Source organism: Ursus americanus, chromosome 28 (assembly GCF_024610735.1).
Source record: "Ursus americanus isolate L20-20 chromosome 28, mUrsAme1.1.p, whole genome shotgun sequence".
In the NCBI taxonomy this organism is placed as follows: Eukaryota; Metazoa; Chordata; class Mammalia; order Carnivora; family Ursidae; genus Ursus; species Ursus americanus.
In genome coordinates, this window is record NC_142154.1 from 34,322,987 (window position 1) to 34,342,123 (window position 19,137).

The following is a 19,137-nucleotide window of genomic DNA, read 5'->3' on the forward strand; positions in this document are numbered from 1 at the left end:
CTCTTACCCTCTCCTCGGCTCCTCTCCTTTCACCTGTTACCTTCTACTCATCCTTCGTGAACCAGCTTTAAAGTCACCTCCCCATCCCTCTGACTAGGTCAGGCCCTCTGCTGCTATTGCCAGAGTTCCCCTGTACTTCTCGTTTCATAAGCCCCAGGACGCTCATTGTAAGCATTTGTTTAATTTTCTGTCTTCCCGATGTGAATAGCGAACGCTCACTGCCAGGCATGTGGTAAGTGCTTCACACGGATCAGCTCATTTAATCTTTATAATAATCCTTTTAAGTGCTACTATTATCAATCCCAATTAATGGATGGGGAAACAGATGTTCAGAGAGGTTAGGCAACTTGCCCAAGAACGAACAGCAAGTAAATGATGCAGGACCATCCGTCTGGCCCTAAAGCTGGCATTCTCAGCCACCGGCACCCCCCCCACCCAGGTAATCAGGGGCCATCTCGAGAGGGCCACACACCCTGGGCATAGAGGGAATTTGCACATTCAGGAAGGTGAGGGCTGCAGGCCTGGGCCACAGACCTGTGTTCCCCAGACAGAGCTAGCTTCGTGGACATGGAGAAGCTGTCACACTAGTTTGTCCCCCAGGCTGGCCTGCCCTGCCTCAGAGGCCCTGTCTGACCTCAGACACCACGTGCGGGGTGCCCCCCTCCTCACTCACTCGGTTTACATTTTCTCCCAAATTATTTTCGTGACTCCCAGCCCCAGCAAAGGCCACCGGAAGCCTAAACAGAACACAGCCATGGGTGTCACCCTCGAGGCAAGCAGTAATTGTCAAGCACACTTTGGTGCCAGGGCCCGAGACACATAGACGGGACCCTTGTGCCTTGGGGGTGCGGGTCGGAATAGAGTCCTGGAAAGGAGACCACCGGCTGCTCTGGAGTCTGACAGCCCGGGGACAGATCACCACCCACTCCCCCATCCACGAAGCCTGCGACCCAGAGCAAGTCACTTACCCTCCCTGAGCCTCTGGAAAATGGGATTGTCTGATAACAGAATCAAGCCCCCAGAGTCAATGCGATTGTGTGTGCCCAATGGCCGCTTCGGAACTGTTACTCCTGAGATGATGGTGATTCATCGTCACAGGATGTGGACCATTAGCGACTGGATCGAGAAGGTTCTGGCTCCAAGTCAGAAGATCTGGGTGTGCATCCCAGCTCTGACCCGTATTAGCTCTGGGATTAGGGTGTGGCCGTGTTTTCGCTCAGAGACTCTGTTTATTCTTCTGTACGTAGGGGGACCCCTCCCCACCGTGGGACCCTCCAAGGGATTCGTGCTTGTTCTGTATAAAAGGGACTGTCCTGAGCAGACCTGGGGGCCTCCGCTCTCGCTTTGTTAATTAATTGGAAGGAGGGTGCCAGCCAGAGACCAATTAGGAGGTCCCTCTAGGGGCCTCTTGGGGGAGGGGAGGGAGTGGGCAAGGAAAGGCGGGTGGCAGCTTCTCCTCCATTGTCCCTAACCCACCGCCTGATGCCTCTTTTACAGCTGGTCCCACACTCCAGGCCCACAAAGGACAGGCTCGTTCTCAACAGCTTCTTTTCATGTGGAAGCCACTGGATTGGCATCTGTCCTTGCCTGGCGGGCCCCGCTCCATGCCAGCTGCTCCGAGCTTCCCAGGCTAGGGGCTGCGCGGGGCCCGAGCCTGCAGGGTGCACAGGCAGGGAAAGGAAGGGGAACAGGACAAGCTGATCGGGACAAGGGTGGGGGGGGGGGGCTGGGCGCGGAGGGAATTTGCACATTCTCTCATCTCCTGGACACCAGACAAATTCTGTGGCTAGCATATCCAAATCAGAATCGGCCCCGGAGCCAGGAGCCGGCGCTGGCCGAGGCCATGTCTGCTCCAGGCTGGCCAACCCAGCAGAGAAATGGAAAAACTCACTCCATCTCCGAGCTGCCAGGGACGGATGCTGCCAGGCCGCGGGTCTAGCCAGTGTCCACACTCCCAAACCCGCCAAGCTCAAGTCTAGGCCGATTCCACAGGGCCGGCTCGCTGTGGGGCTCCTGGGGGCCCCGGGGAGTCTCACCATTCTTTCCAGATGCCTCTGCGTGCTGCCAGAGGGGCGAAGGTGGCAATGCCCCCGGGGCCAGAGAACGCAGGGCATCGGGGCACATGTGGGAAGAAAGTAACTCATCAGAGGCCTGGAGGGAGAGGCAGCGTGGAAGGAAAGACGCTGAGGTGCTGAGCACTAGAGTATGTGGGAGACAGAGCTGGCCGGTGCCCCCCGGACCTTGAGACTCCTCACTCAGGCCTTCGGCACTGCTCCTTCCACGTGCATCTCCTCAGAGTCCTGGACAGCAACGGCCGTGGCTTCGGCCTGGCCCAGACTAGGAGCTCAGAGGGTGCTGGCCCTACAAAGAGTGAGCGCTAGCCACATACCTTCTGCATGAGAATGCCAGATATCTGGAAGAACTGGGGGGGGGGGGGGAGGTATGATGGGCGCAGGGGCAGAGAAGGCAGAAGCCCCACCCCCACCCTCAGGTTTCTGGGAGTTGGGTCTCTGCAGGAGGGGGAACTTCTCCTCCCTCGAATTGGCCCTGTCACAGGCCTGCTCTCTCCTCTCTTGTCCCAGTAAGAGACAGACAGGAAAGAGGTGCTGGGAAGTGGAATGTCTGAGAGTCCAGGCATCTCCCGGGCGGGCTAGACCCTGCCTGGGTCTGGGAGCTGGAGACAGAAGGGCGTCGTGCACCTTTCTCCTTGTCCTGATCCTGGGTGTTGCAAGGGCTCCCCTCCACCGTGACCCCAGATGCTTTTTCTTTTTTTAAATTTATTATTATGATATGTTAGTCACCATATAGTACATCCTTAGTTTTTGATGTAATGTTCCATGATTCATCGTTTGCGTATAACATCCAGTGCTCCACGCAATACGTGCCCTCCTTAATACCCATCACCGGATTAGCCCATCCATCTGCCCCCCTCTCCTCTAAAACCCTCAGTTTGTTTCCCAGAGTCCATAGTCTCTCGTGGTTCGTTCCCCCTTCTGTTTACCCCCCCTTCATTCTTCCCTTCCTTCTCCTACCGATCTCCCTGCTATTCCTTATGTTCCATAAATGAGTGAAACCATATGATAATTGTCTAACCCAGACGCTTTTTCAATAAAGGAAGAGGCTGTCCGGCAGAGGGAGTCTCCGACCCGAGAGGTCCAGGCTGCGGTGGTGCAGTGGGGTCACCGGAGTGGGGCCCAAACCCCTGTCCCCATGCAGGCCACCTTGAGGCCCCTTCACAGGGCAGCCAGGTGGAAGGAGCACTGACCAGGAGTCAGGAGCACCCAGGTTCTGGCCCCTCCGGCCTCAAACTTTTTGAGTGACTTCAGGCAACTTAGGATTCGTTCCCCGGGTCTCCGTTCCCCTTAGTTGTCAAGGGAGAGATTTGGACGGTTTGACTCCAACATCTTATTCTCTGAGGCCACTCGTCAGGAGCCCTAGAGACACATGACTTGGCCAAACGAAGGCCTGTTAGCAGCTACATGGACAGGGCAACCCTGTCCTCAGTCCCATCACATTCAGCAGGAGCCAGGGGCTCCCATCCATCAGCTAGGCTCTGCTGGGACAGGGGCAGGAGAGAAAAGGTTGACACACCAAATGAGGGGCCAGAGAGTGACCGATGATGTCACTTGTGAACCTGGAACTGCTCAGAGGGGGACGCTGGCATCTAGAGTATTCTCTTGCCCACACTCCTTCTCCTAAGACCTTCTGAGGTGCAACAGACATTCCTGCAGCTCAGGGTTCTCTGTTCTTGGACTGCTGACCCCCAGAGCTGGCCTTGGGAACACGGAAAGCACTGAGCGCCCTGGCCTCTAACGTAACAAGCCACACCCGGGAACAAGGCAGCCCAGTGACCATAAGCCATCGCCTTCCTTACCTACAAGCCCCACCTCCCGTCACCTCCAGACAAAAGCCAGGAAATCACTCCAAAGGATCTCAAAGCGGCAAAAGGAGTTTGCAAAGTCCTGCCTTAGGGCAGGCAGACTTTTCTTATAGCCTATTGACTTGTACTCTACACACTATTCTAATGTATTTGGTTCTGTTTTTCCAGCTGATGGCAGTTTAGAAACACTTTAGGACCAGAGAAGCGTTGTTCAGCTGGCATATGACTGAAATGGCAGAGAGACAGAAAACGTATAGAGAGCAGGCAGAAAAAGTCAAAGAATAAGATCATCCTGTTACTGGGAAAGCAGCCTTCGCTCCCTCAGCCCTCACCTGCCCTCTGGACGGATACTGGACTGAACCTGGGAGGAGGGGGGCCTTAACCTCCTGTGGGTGTTTATGGTCTGGGAAGCTGCATCCCTTCTTTTTTTCTTCCTTCTCCTTGTCGTTACATAAAGCAACTAAGACAGCTTATGAAATTCCACAAAACAAAACAAGAGTTTAAAACGTCATAACCAGGAATCACGCCATCGGCCTAGAAGGGCACACTCCAGAGCCCTGCATGGCTTTTTATCTCTAGTGCTACTTGGGGGAGGGGGTCCCTCCAGACGGCCTGGGCTTTATGTGCAACTTCAGCCTCAAGGAAGGGGGCTGGGGTACATGCGAGGGGGGATGGGAAAATGGAAACTGGAGGCCCATCTGTTCTCAGGAAGTGCTATTGAAGATCTAGCAGCTTGTCATCGGTTTTTTCTTCTCCGCTCTCCAGGCCCTCTGAGCCAAAGAGGCCTCCTCCGTAATCCACACCTACCCCGGCCCAGAAGACTCCAAGGGGCAGGCAGCCGGGGCTGGGGACTCGCCCTCTAACCCAGTCCTCCCCTGCCTGTCATTCCAGTTGGTAAGCAGGGACTCCACCTCCCAGACCCCCTTCGGGGTTCCTCTTCCTGTCTTATAACTAGACCAACCCCCGCCCCCCTCCAGTACAGAGAGCCCCCCTCCCCAGTCTCCATCAGAACCGACTTCCTTGCAGAAGCTATGCCAAGGCCCAACAGAAGGGACCCACGACGTCCAAGAAACTAATTGCTGCACCTCACAGATGGGAAAACAGAGGCCTAGAGATGGAAGTGACTAGTCCAAGGTCACGCAGCCTATCTGTGGCTGACTGAGGACCAGAAGCCAGGCCTTCAGACTCCCAGAGTACTGGGGTTCTTCTAGAACTCATGGAGAAGCCTCTTCCGGCAGGCTTTAAGGCAGCAGGAGGGCCCCCAGGCCCTCTTCTGCATTTCTGTTGCTCTTCTAGGCCTCCCCACGTGAACACTGCTGGTCTGTGCCGGGGACTGGCGGCAAGGGGAGAGAAGCTAGGGTTAAGGTGGGGGTTTTATTTAATCCTCTGAGCTGGCTTAAACTGATGGCACATTGGTTAGGGCAGGAGGGACATCCAGAAGGGTTTGGTGGGGGATGGGGGTAGAGGGGAGGGCGTTAGTGAATAATCACTAGATACCAAGAGGCTAGGCCTGCCAACGAGTTTAGCAGACAAGTACCCACCTTCATGAACTCTCCACCCTAGGGCCTGAGCCTCCAGGTAGTGACCCTTTTTCATGGAAATAACCCAATCTCCATCTACTCAACAGTGCCCAGGCCATAGGTTGAGACTGATCTGAGAGCAAACCCCAGCTCTGCTACTTACTTGCTGGGTGAACTTAGGCAAGTCCCTTTACCTCTCTGAGCCTCGGCTTCTTCCTCTTTTAAGGGGGCTGAGCACACCTTCTTTGCAGGCCTCCTGGGAAAGAAGGCTGCCTGAGCTCATGTACATAAAGAGACGCAGGGGAGGCATTGAGTCAAATCTCAGTGCTATTAATACAAATCTCATATGCTTTATCCCTCATCCAGCCCCATCCATTACTCTTCTGCCTCGGCCTGCTTGCGTCTTTGACATTAATAACCTTAATGATAATAATCCTTCCCAGCCAAACGGCATTTGCATCATTTCAAAACACGAAGCGTCCTGCCCACTGCGGGCCACAGCAGCCCTGCTAGGAATAGCCAAAACTGAGGAAGACCCTCAGCCCCCAGGCACATTTCCCTGCAACGTTTCTAAGTCCCAATTTTGGCATTGAACCCAAAGACCCTGAACAGACATGCTGTCTTATGGCAGGCAGATCTCCTAGGGGCACTGGCAGCCATTGGCTTATCAGAAGGAGCCAGAGGCACCCCTCCCGTCACCTCCACAGCTGACCCTCCATCTGGCCCGCTGCTCTGACCACAAGTAAGCTGCCCTCTCCACGCTGGCCTCCAACTCTTCCATTCTGAGAGCCAGGTGGGCAGCTGCTGGAATCTGGCCTTGGGTGCACGGATTGCCAAACCCAAGACCAAGGCTGGGCTGTGAGCTCCTTACCCTGACAGAGCCCTCTGAAAAGTGTGGGTTCACACCTTTGAGCTTTTTACTGGTTCTTCAACTGTCACCATCCCCAGGATCCACAGTATTTTCCACTTATTTCACAAGAGGAAACTGAGGCCCAAAGCAGAAGGCCCCAGCCAAGGTCATCCGTGGGGTCTGGGGTAGAGCTGGGGAGTGCGCTCAGGTCTCCTCTGGTCTCCTAATCCTGGGTACTTTCTGCAACTATCTTGGTCTGCTTTCCAAGACGGGGAGGCCCCCAAAGTCTCTCCAATAAACCTGGGCCGCTGGACCCGAGTCCAAGAACTCTCCTCCAATATGGGGACCGCCAGAATGCGCATCTCTCCCTTCTCTGTCACATTCCCTCCCCACATCTTCAAGCGGTTCACCCAGAAACCTGTCCTATCGCTGGTAGCAACTCCTGGGGCTGGAGGAGTGCCTTCTCCAGCGAGCAGCTCTGGAGTGGGGCCAGAGTCTGCAGGATGGGCAGCAGAGGCCGGCAGGTGGGGTGGACTTGCCCCTCGGATGGCCTCCCCAGGGCGACAAGCCCATCCCCACACCCACTGTCCTGCCAGCGACGCTCTCCGCTGCGCGCCCCAACGGGGGATACCAAGCAGCTGCCCAACACTGCTCTCCAGGGGTTAAAAATGCAGCATCCTAAACAAGGGTTAAAAATGCAGTCGCGGGGCGGGCCGGTGCGGAGGGTTGGTGTCCAAACCGCCGCGGCTGCCAAAGCGGCATCCTCCCCCTTCCCTCCGCAGTCCCCGGGGGCCGGAGTGACTGAAGGGACCGGGGAGAGCAGAGGAGGCGCGCGCCGCATCTTCCCGGCACCAGTGCCCCCTCCCCACGCCCACACCCCCGCGCCCCCCGCAGCCGAGGCCGGGGGCTGCAGGCGCCGGCGGGTCCCCGGCGCGGCGGGCGAGCGGCGCTTACCTTTGTGACAGTCATGCAGAAACTCCGGGGCGGTGCGGGGGCGCGGACGCGGCGTGCGGGGGCGGCGGCCGGGGTCCACCGCAGGCCCGAGGCGGCGGCGGGAAGCGCTCGGGCGCGGCGCGGCAGCTCTGGGCGCGCTCCCCGCTCCCGGCGCCCCGCGGGCGGCTCGGCGGAGCCTGGGGCCGCGCTCCGGGCGGGCAGCGCGCAGGGACCGCTCGTCGGCGCTCGCCCGCCGCTCGCCGCTGATGTCAGCCCCGAATGTGCATTTATAATAGATGAGCCTCCTTCGCCGCAGGAAGGCGAGGCAGGAAGAAAGGGAGAGGGGGAGAGGGCCCAGGCTGGGGGGCGGGGGGAGGAAGAGGGGCCGGGAACTCGCTACAAAGGAGGAGGCGGAGGGAGGAGGAGGAGGAGGAGGAGGAGGAGGAGGAGGAAGCGCACGCCCGCCCGCTGCCCTGCCCTGCGCCTGGGGCTCGCTAGCCCGCCGCCGGGCACCGCCGCTCCCGGAGCCCCGGCCAGGCGCCCGGGCCCGAGGCCTTAACCCCTTCGCGCCCGCGGACGCCACGCGTCCGGGCGAGGCCGGGTCCTGGCACCTGCTAGCTGCGGGCGCGCGCGGCCACCCCGGCGCTCGGGGGCCCCCGTTGGCCCGGGGACGCTGCTGAAGTCACACGCTAGACGGCCGAGACGCCGCGTGGGCCGAAGAGCCCGCCGGGCTCGCCCCCTGGAGGTTGGCAACATCCCTCCGGGGCCTAGAGTGCCGCGCGGCAGCGGAGAGGGGCGTGGCGGCCGCAGGCCCGGCCTCAGCTGACCAGGCGCAGGGTCGCGGGATGGGGCTATTGGAGCAGTCATTTGAATCTAGTTCCCGCCCCAACTGGCTGGCCCAGCGGGCACTGTAGCTAATTTCACAGAGAAGGAAACTGAGGACCAGGGTGGGAAGTGACTTAGACAAGGGCACACAGCCATCCTTGGCTCCAGGCGGTCGTCCTGGCGCCCGCTCTTTCCACGTCGCCACAAGCTCTCTACGGAACCCCTTATTATAAAAGCTGTCTTCTCGAGTTTGGACGATCTCTGCCCTAGGTGTGTCTGTACTGCGCTTGGGTGCCTCGCTGCTCTGGGGGAACGTAGGTGCGACCTGTGTGGTGCACTGATCCTGACCCGGGTCACACCACATCCTGGAGCTGCTGATGCATTTGAGGGACAACCACCTGAAGGTGACCCGGCAAGTCTCCTCCTTCCCGAGCACCCGAGCAGAACCGGTTTCGGCAGATACTGAACCGCGGAGACTCCGAAGAGGAGGGGTTAGTGGAGACGGAGGCGGAGGGATCTTCGCGCCCCGCCGCCCGCGGACAAGTCCGGAAGTGCTGGCTTCCTGCTACACCGCGACTGTACTAAGCAATTAACTAGACCAAGCCGACCAGGTGGTGTGTGGGCACTTGCTCTGTGGAAGGTGCTGGAGGAAGAGGGGAGATCAGGTACCTACCTGTAGCAGACTACAATAGAAGCGTCGTCAGCATCTGCAGAGCGCTCCGTGGATCGGCCTGCTATTTTTATTTTCATTTTTTCCTGTAACCGTACGTGCAAGAGTATGAGGAAGGAGTTACCATCTTCATTTTGCTGATGAGTGAACACACTCCGAGAGGGGAGGGGACCCAAGACCACACAGTGACAGAGCCTGGACTTGAACAGAAGTCTTTTTAAATGGAGCGCAGCATTCACAGCATCGTGCCTTGGCTCTGTGGATTCCAGGGGGCTCTCGCACCTGCTGCCTTCTGTGAGCTTCACACTTGTCCTGGGACGTAGATGGACAGCCACTATCCCGCTGCCACATGTTTGAATGCCTTACTAGTTCTCGTGGGGAGCAGATGTCCTGCATCTCCTCGTGCTCACGCTTCCTGCGCCCATGTTGGACCTCGTGCCTTTGGCCACATTGTTCCCCTGCCAAGAATGCCCTCCTCGTTTTTACGCACTAATCCAAACACTCCCCGCCTCTCGCAGCCCTACCTCCTGGGTGCACCCCTGACGACTCCAGCCCCCATGCTTCCCCTGTTGCATTTGGGTCTGAGTGCCTGGTGTTGTTTTCAGGAGCTTCCCGTCAGTATAGATGGTGAGCTGACAAGTATCCTGAGCCCAAGGGCATAGCTTCTCTTGCTGCGTACCCCTGGGCAAACAGTAGGTGCCCAGTGAATATTTAATGCCATTAGCAATGAATCAAGCGAAATAAACGTTTGACGTGCGGCAGAAGAAATTTAAATTAGACCCGCAAAAGCATTTCCCCTTCAGCGAGCTGTCCTGCCTCAGAAGTGGGTCACATTCCCTGTCTGGATTGGCTTGGGTTAGGTCAGCCTTCAAGACAGGAGGATGGACCTCAAGACCCTTCCAGGGACCCCTCCAGCCCTTCTTGGAAGACATTAAAGGACAACTCAAGAACACCAGTCACCCTTTCCCGATGGCTGTGACTTGTCCACTTTTATCTCTCATGGTTATTTAAAATCCCAGATTGTTAGCCTCAGCTAGCCAGCATGCCTCTTGGCACCTTCCCCACCATCCGCCGGCATTGTGCGCTCCGGGAATGAGACAAATACTTAATATCAGCTTGAGCCAAATGTAATTAGGAGCATCAGTCTGCTGCCCGCAACCCACGTGACACACTCCGAAAGCAGACAGAAAACGTTCCTGATCCCTCACATGGTGGCTCCCCCCTCTTGTCTCATCTCCCCATCAGGACCGAGGTGTGGCAGAGTGAGGACCCCCACGAAGAACTCTGCATCCCCTTGTCAAATCAAGGGTTTGGCCCATAGAAGATACTCAGAAATACATCTTCTGTGGTGAGGCTGTCTGTCCCGCAAAACCTCCCGCCCTGGGTTCCTGAACATGGCCCGTCTTACTTTGCATTCTCCCCAAAGCAGAGCCTGAGAAAAGGAGCCGGATGCAAGTGGGTTAATCGGAAGGTGATCCCAGGAAGCCGGAGTGGGACAGTGGCGCGGGGAGTGGGTAGTGAGTCTGGGAAGGAGGGAACGCCCATAGAAGATCGGTTTTATATTGTGTGTTCTCAAGGCCACTGCTGGTGGCCAGGGGGGCCCGTTTCCCCAGGGACCTCTGGGATGTGTCCTGCACTGCTTGCCAGGAGTCAGTCAACGGGCATTAATGGACAGGCTCCTCCTTTCTTGAGGAAGAGTGCTGTCAGTCTCGAGTCTGAGCTCTCGGGGAGGCAAGCCCAGGGAAGCTGAGGGAATGGGCTACAAATCGTGGAGGAAACAAGCGTGTGCAGCTCTGGCCTCCCCTAGACGCTTTCACGCCCTGATGCTTCGATTATGCTCTCTCCTTGGCCACGGATGCCTCTACCCCTCTTTCTCTGCCTGGCAAACTCCTGCTCGTCTTTCAAAACCCAGCTCAGATGGCACCTCCTCTATGCGGCCTTCCCGGGGGCCTGATTCGAACTCTGTGATCGCGATCAGTACTAAGTAGGCTTGTCCTGTCTCTTTGGATGGGTTATGACCATGTGTTCTCTCTTTTTAATCATAACCAGTAGCCGACACATAGATCAACGAAGCCAATGAGACGGCACCTTCGGCTCTACCTTGGTGACCCCTTGGCTCCGGTCTCAGCACCCCTGAGTGAGGCGTCGGGTCGCCCTGGTACCATGTTGGGTGCCACTGTACCAAGTGAAAAGGGTTTGGTCCTTGCCCACCAACATGGGCATATCCGAGACCGTGGGCGGGTGCTGCCCTGTAGGGGGGAGCAGAGGGAGGTTGCTAAAGCCATGGAACCCCAGAGGAGGAAGGTCCTGCCTCATTCATGCCGTCCCAGGACACACACATACTCCACCTGCCCCCAGGTATTTAATGGGCGGCCCTGCAGACCTCACTGCCCCTCAAATCCTTCCCCTCATCACTGTCTCCACTATTACTGCCTTCGTGCGGCATTTTCTTTCGCTTGGGCCACACCAACTCATCCTCCTGCCTCCTATCTCGTGCCCACCCATCCATTCTCTCAGCTCATGCACTCCTGAGCAAACACGCACAGATCTGCCTCCTTGAAATTCATCAGAGGCTCCCCGATGCCTTCAGGATGAAGCCCAAACAGGGTCCACCAAGGCCTGCTCCAGCCCCTTTAATCTTCAGGTTTCCTGTTTCATCACACTCGTACCCATCTCTCCCCCTTAATACCTACCAGAGTCTTCCTCATGCTTTCTTCAGATGTTGCCTCCTCCAGGAAGCCTTCCTGGACTATGACCAGGATGGCTTAGCCTCCTAGCCTCTGTGCAACTTTCCACACTCCCTGAATTTCCTTCTGTGCTTCTGCATTGTTTTGACATTTCCTGCTTGTGTGTTTGGCATCCTGCAGTAGGACAAGCTGCTTGAAGACAGGAACTGCTCCTTTTCTGGGCGATTCCAGCAAACAGCAATTCTAGCACATGGCTTCGTCCCCTTCCATCTATACAGTTCTCATGGTTTCCATTTCTCCCTTCCTGTCTCTTTTTCATTGTTTTCCCAATCTCTCTCCCCGGCTACATGCCTCAGTTCCTGGGTTCTCTCCACCCCGTGTCTCTGTTGCCCCCACCTCTCCATGCTTCGAATCTGCATGTCTGTGTCCTCCCCACACCTCTTCACCGACAGACACCCCTCATGCCTGCTTTTCCCACTCTGCCCTCCCCCTCCTTACGCCCTCCACTGCTCTTCATGCCCAGGCAGGGGCTCTCTTCTCTCCTTCCCTTCGCTAGACGTTCATGCTCTCTCTCTCCCTTCTGTCTCTCCCCCAGAGCCGTCCTCCTGCCCTCTCATCTCTGTCTGATTTTGTCTCTGTGTCCCTCTCCCTGCCTCGCTCCCTCCCTCACCCACTCTCTCTGTCCTGGTCCCTCACCCCCTTTCTCCATGGCCCCTATACAACACACATTATGTGGACTTTGGGAGGGGGCCCCTGTTCTGGGGTGTCATCCCTCACCCCATATTGGAGGGGTGATGATCGCTGAGCCTCCTGAAAGGAGGCACATCTGCATCCTTGGCTAGGGATGCCCTCAGGACCTGGGCCACAGGCTCTTCAACTGTGACCCCCTCTGTGACTCTGTGAGCTTGTGTGAGTGGGTATGGGTGTGTGTGTGTCCATATGTGTGCTGTGTATATGTGGGATGTATGGAAGGGGGTGAAGAAGAAGGAGCCGAAGAACGGGGCTCAGTGAAGGAAGCTGGGGGTCAGCTCCCCCCACCCCTGTCTGCTCTCCCAGCTCTCTCTGGGGCCGTGGTGGCAAACAGGCATGTTCAGCCACAGGTAGGGAAGGTGGCAGACACTGCAGGTGCAGCCCAGAGACAATGTGCTCCAGAAACACTGCCTGCTCTTACAGTGTAGGGCTTCAGGGCTGTGCGCTGGGGCCATGATGCCTGCGCTCGAATCCTGGCTCTCCCACACCATCTGTGCGATCAGGACAGGGGTTTGACCTCCTTGTACCCGTCTCCTCTTCTCCAACGTGGAGGTAATACCACTGGCCCAAGGAGCTGTTACTGGGTCTCAGTGAGAGAGCACTGGGGGCCGCGCATCTGCCCAAGTAGCTTGTGGTTTCAGACTCCCCCTCCAGGCAACAGGGAAGGGAGTCAAGATCGGAGTTCTAGCTCAGGCTTTACCATCGTGAGCATGTGGTTCACCAGAGCCCCATAGCTTACGAGGCCATCGTTTAGGCCTTTATAGGATGAGATGACAGCAACCCGTCCACTCTAGAACTATCAATTGGGGCACGTTTATTAAAGATGAAAAATGTTGGAAAGAATAAAAGAAAGGTGGGGGAAAAAGCCTGCCATGCCTCCAACCACCAACAGAGGGCGCGAGCGGTCCCCAATATCAAGCCACCTGAGACCTGGGGACAGATTCCCAGCCTGGAGCTCCTTTTGCCTCTCAACTTCCCTAACACCTCCATCAGTGGTTCTCAAAGCGTGGGTCCCAGAGCAGCAGCAGCTCCAGCAGGAAGCTTGTTCTAAAGGCAGCTTTTGGGGCCCCACACCAGGCTTCCCGACGCAGGAACGCTGGAGGTGGGTCCGTGGTGTGTTTACGGAAGTCCTGGAGGGATTCTGAGAAGCACTGCTTTTCAGCATAGAGTACGGTGGGCACCTGCGGGCCAGCGGCTGGGAAGGTGCTTTACAAACCACACAGGACCAGGAGGAGGGAGCTGTTTCACCTCCCGTCTCTCAGGCAGCGGCCCTGAATTTTAACCTGGGCTTCGAAATCTCAGCCGGAGGCTTTTAAGATCTTTCCACCAAAGATGAGGAGATTACAGGTAGGGCAGGGTGAGGGGAGTGGGTCTGCAGCAGCTCCAGAGAGAGGCCATGGCTCTGGATGTTCGTGCTTGGGTACTGCCCAGGGTGAGCCCCCCTTGGCTCTCCGAGGCCGATCCTGAAGACGCCCCCAGGAGTGGGAATGGCCCGTATCCTGATTGTGTCTTGGGAGAGAAGCTCTTCAAGTTGGAGGACAGGGGTGGGGCCTCAGAGACTTGGAGAAAAGTCTCATAGATCCACTTACAACCTGACTGCCCTTCCCAGATGCCCTTCAGCCCCACCAGTCCCTGATGGTGCCCCCCTCCCCCTCCAGGTCCTGCTTCCTCTGCCCCTCGGAGCCTGGATCCCCCCCCCCCCAGGCCACCCAAGCTATGCTCTGCCCCATTTTCCTCCAGATTGGCTCAGCAGAAAGTCCTTTCATTCTGAGGATCCCCCCATCACCCAGACACTCTGTCCTCTCCCTCCACTGAGCCCCTAGCGCTTACCAGCTTGTCCCTGTTCAACACCCCGAGGTGTCACTGTTGCATTTCAGTTCCCCCATCATTTGCAAAGAGCAGGCTTTGGACCAGGCGGTTACCAAGGTCTCTGCCTGCTGCAAGATTGCTCTGACTCTTAAGTCTCCAGGCTTATCTCCCCCTCATTAGGATGCCCTTGGCGTATGCAGGGCCTTGTGGAAATTTGTGTGTGGGGGGGAGACTCATGTCTATGTAAACAATTTGATTTTAAAATATACTACAAAATTCTTGGCCCATGTGGGGTGTTGTGCTTTATCAATGGAGATTTATAATAATGTGTAGAGAAAGGAAACTAACTAACTTGTTTATTTCCAATCAGGGCATATGAAGATTCTTTGTAGAATCCAAGAAACATCTTTTCTTTCTCTCTCTTTTTTTTTAAGATTTTATTTATTTATTTGAGAGAGAGAGTAAGAGTAGAGGGAAGGGCAGAGGCCAAGGGACAAGCAGATTTCCCACTGAGCAAGGAGCCCGATGTGGACTCGATCCCAGGACCCTGGGATTCTGACCTGAGCCGAAGGCAGACGCTTCACAGACTGAGCCACCCAGGCAGCCCAAGAATGATCTTCTCCTATTCACCCATCTCTTTGTATTCTTTATTGTCAAATATGTCATTCCTGGTTAATTCCTTATCTTCCACCAGGAGAAAAAGGTGAGAACACTGCTGTTACTCACAATGTCGCGCTTCTTAGAAACCGGTTGGTATTCAAACAGTAGGACCCCTTGCCTCTGTTGGTCCCCGCTACTGTTTCTTTCGTGCCAGTTGCATCATTACTGATGATGTGCACTGTCCACTGGGGCGTCCAGAAATACCGGCTTCCAATGACTTTCTCGAAGGGTCTTCATCTGCTTCATTGATGACGCCCCTCAATGCAAGTCCTACCCAACGTGTGGGAAATGAGAAGGATCGTTTGTTTTCTGGTCATAAGTGGACCATTCAGAATGCCGAGCTGTAAATGACCCATGTGTTAGGCTATAGAAGACGGCAGCGGGGTGGAGAAATGTCCCAGGTGCTCAGGGAGGTTGGCACCAGGGCAAAGGATGCTTGCTGCCACCCCTGCCACTAGGTGCTGTCGGCCAGAGGGGACGCTGTGGTCAAAACATAAATCAGCAAGAGCCCCAGCACGGACTCGCATGCAGGGCGTAAGCCCAAGGGTCGACAGTGGACTCATGGTAGCCCATAGGCTGAACTGGTCCTGAGTCTGCATGGGAATCACTCGTAATCAGGGTGTCAGCCCCGTTTTAGTGACCTCTATCCTACAAACGCCATAGCACCAGCCACCTTGTGGGAACTACCTACCCACCAGGCCACCCTCTTGGAAGTGAGGCCTGGTGACAGGGCTCTAGGACAGCCCCCCAAGTGCGAGTCCTGGAGCTCCTGGTGGAGTCATCGAGCCAACCCCACGCCTGGGGTAAAGGTCAAAGGGTATCCGAAAGAGAGAAATGGGGGACCAAGCCATTGGGTGAGGTGATGATGAGGGTCCTGGCCAGGCTCCCAGGCATCCTGCATTGGTGGCAGCATAGGCCCTGACTGGTCCGGGTACTGGAAGGGAACTTTAATTCTGAAGAAGGCACTCCACTGAGGAGTGGGCCTTATTGCCCCAGACAGATCTTCGCCCTCCTGGGAAGGATTTTGTTTTGTGCTTCTTTCTATCCCTCTCGGCCTTGGCCTTCCGTGCTCAACAGTTACCTACGGATTGGCTGGGGTGGGTAAAGGCTAGCCGGGGGGTCTCTTCTCATAAAACATGCTGTCAAGGCAGGACTTCTCGAACTTACCGAACCCCGGGGCGTCTCGTTAACCCGCAGATTCTGACACAGTAGGTCTGGGGCACGACCAGCACTCTGCATCTGCAAATCTCCCGGATGCTACGGTCTGCAGACCACACTGAGGAGCAACCCCCCCCGCCCCCCGCCAATCCCTGGTGCTAGGCTTCCCTCCAAGACAGTGGCATCTGCTTTGGAAGAGACCGGTGAAGGTGACTTGGTTGGAGGGGAGGATGCTGGGCTGTGGGTCAGGGGACATGAGCCTCGTCGCTTACAGCAGCCCTGTGTGTTTGTGTAAGAGGCCACTCCCACGGTCAGCTCCTGGAGCGCTTCTTACGGGCGGGGGCTGGGGTCTGCTCCCTGGGCTCCATGGGGCCCGGGCTCCTTTCCCCCAAATCTTACCTCCCCCTCGGGGTTGTCCCCATTCCATTACTGCTTCTCCCATCAGGAAGGCGGTATTAATTTGAGAATTCATCTGGCAAATATTTTACAGGAACTTACTCTGTACCATCTGCTGTGCTGGGGGCTGAGGACGGGGGTGGGACCCAAGCCAAAGTCCTTGCCCCCCATAAGCTTTTGTTCTGTGGGTGTGGGGCCAGGGATACAGACGATGAGCAAATTATCAGGTGAATACATGGCAGGGGGAGAAGGGTGTGATGCAAGGTAAGGAGTATGGGGCAGGGTTGGGGGAGACCTAAGGACCACAGCCCTTGTTCCAGAATTCCCTCTGCAGGGATGCTTGCTCACAGGACTCCTCAGAGTGACTTCTCTCTGCAGGTGAGACGCTCCCCCCAGCCTGCTGGGAAGGGCACAGGGCCCCCCGGAAAACGGCTCCGTAGCCTGCACACAGTGAAAGCGAGGTGCACAGGGAGAAGGTGAGTGGGAGGACGATCTGTCACCGCTGGGGTGAAGCCTTTGCCTCGCTGCACCTCAGTCCTCCCACCTGCAAAATGGGGGCAAAGCTCCCAAACACTGGCCACAGCAAACACTGGTGAGGATGTGGAGCGAAGGGGCCTCTCATTCATCGCTGGTGGGAACACAAGATGTCACAGCGACTTTGGAAGACAGTTTGGCCATTTCTTACAGAACTAAACAGACCCGTACCGTACCATCCGGTAGTAGTACTCCGTGGCGTTTACCCGAAAGAGCTGAAAACTGACATCTACGCTGGGCACCTGGGTGGCTCACTTGGTTAAGCATCTGCTTTCTGCTCAGGTCATGATCCCAGGGTCCTGGGATCGAGCCCCATGTTGGGCTCCCTGCTCAGCGGGGATTCTGCTTCTCCCTCTCCATCTGCCCCTCTCCCCCTGCCCCACTGCTCGTGCTTTCTCTCTCTCTCTATCCAATAAATAAATAAAATATTTAAAAAACCCTACACAAAACCTCCACAGGGTATTTATAGCAGTAAGCAGCCAATATTATTCATAGCTGCCCACACTTGGAAGCAGCCATGACATCCTTCAGCAGGTGAACGGATAAACAATGGAATATTATTCGGCACTAAAAAGATGTGAGCTATGAAGCCACGAGAAGACACGGAAAAACCTTAAATGCATATTAGTAAGTGAGAAGCCAATCTGAAAAGGCTACACACTGTATGATTCCAGCTATAGGACCTTCTGGAAAAGGCAGAACTATGGAGACAGTAACAAGAGCAGAGGCTGCCAGGGGCTAAGAGGAAGAAGGGATGAACAGGCAGGGCACAGAGGATCTGAGAGCAGTGAAACCATCCTGTGTGCTCCTGGAATGGTGGACACATGACATTGCACATTTATCAAAGCCCACAGAATGGACGCCACCAAGAGGAACCATGATGTGACCTGTGGCCTTTGGGTGACGATGCCGTGTCAATGCAGGTTCGTGGATTGTAACAAACGTCCCACTCGGTGTGTGCGGGATCTTGATAGAGATGGAGCCTCTGTCTGTGGGGGAAGGGATATGTAAGAATTCTGTGTTTTCTGCTCTATTTTGCTGTGAACCCAAAACTGCCCTAAAAAACAAATATCTATTTTAAAAAACAGAAACAAAATGACACAGGTCTCAAGCTAGGATAAACAAGCTTGTGCCCACGGAGACAGTTTGTAGACAGCAAGCTGGTTTATGGGTAGGAAGGATTGGTGATATTATGTTCTTAAATTCCAGCTGCGCCAGAAATCAGCAGTGGAGTTCAAGTCGGTCATTTTGACTTTTTGGGTCCCGATATCCTTCATTACAAACCAAGAGAAAAAGACTTGTTCTTTGTTCCCATCCCCATGACAACCCCTCGGAGAGCGAGTAGTGATAATGATGATAATAGGCACCATTTATGTCTAGGCCCTGTGTTAAGCGCTCTATACACATGATTTCATTTAATCCCCACAACCATCCCGATTTCATAGATGAGAAACGGAAGCATGGGATGAGGGTCAGAGGGGGAGCAGCAGGTGGGGTGGGGAATAGGCAACATGCCCTGGGTCGCCTGGCCGGTCAGTGGCAAAGAAGGTTCTGGAAGGCCCAATACTTGTATTCAACCTCCCGTTTTACCCCCACGCCGTCCAGGCTGACACTGGAGGGTGCCCCCGGGATTGGCCCCATTGCCTGATCGCTGGGGACTGGTTTGTAACAGGTGATGGTCACTGCCAACATTTCTGTAGGACTTACTGTGAGCCAGGGCCATCCTTAAGCACGTGACACACACCGTTTCATTGATTTCGTACAATAACTGCAGAATAGCTACTGTTTTTATGCCCACTTGAAGGTGAGAAAATTGAAGCATAGCCGTCAAAGAGCAGAAAATGTCAGACCGGGGAGGAGTGTGGGGACCAGCTGGTCCGAGTTTTTTATTGGACATTTGGCACCAACAGCCTCAGGTCCCTGAGCTGCTGCAAGGTCAGTTGAGTCAGGCATGCGTGAGCACGCGAGTGTGTGTGTGTGTGTGTGTGTGTGCGTGTGTGTAATGCTCGCTGTGCTGGGCTGTGGTTGCAATCCTTCCTTTTGGGACCCACCAAACCAAGAGCCAAGAGAGGCCAAACCTGGGCCTCCAGAGCCTCGGCTCCTGTTGCATTCAAATCCTGTCTCTGCTACTTGCTGGCCGTGTGACCTTGGTTGAATTACTTAGCCTCTCTGGGCCCCAGTTTCTTCCTCTATCAAATGGGGATAATGACTGACAGCAGCCACTTACCGGGGCAAAGTCTGTACCTGGCCTGGGACCGGGACTGGGCAGAGTAAGGACTCAGAATATATTAGCTGCCTCTCAGCCGTATATGGGGAATCCTGATAATAGCTGCCTTTTCGTGAAGGTTAAGTGAGTAATGTACATGAAAAGCGCTTAGGAAGGATCCCGGCACAGAGAAGGCATTGACTATTTTTAATATTAACACCCGCTTTCCTCCCACCCCTTCTCATGGGTGCGGGGCACC

At 55.7% G+C, this 19,137-nt stretch overlaps 1 protein-coding gene across 1 annotated transcript in view; it reads right to left on the reverse strand.

Moving 5' to 3' along the window:
* The window catches only part of CORO2B (coronin 2B), a 127,191-nt gene extending 119,656 nt beyond the window's left edge, over positions 1-7,535 (reverse strand). Inside the window, exon 1 of the mRNA XM_045810663.2 lies at positions 7,205-7,535. Coding sequence (XP_045666619.2) covers positions 7,205-7,219 — 15 coding nt within the window. The 5' untranslated portion in view covers positions 7,220-7,535. The remainder of the gene's footprint in view (positions 1-7,204) is intronic.
* Between the last annotated feature and the right edge of the window lie 11,602 nt (positions 7,536-19,137).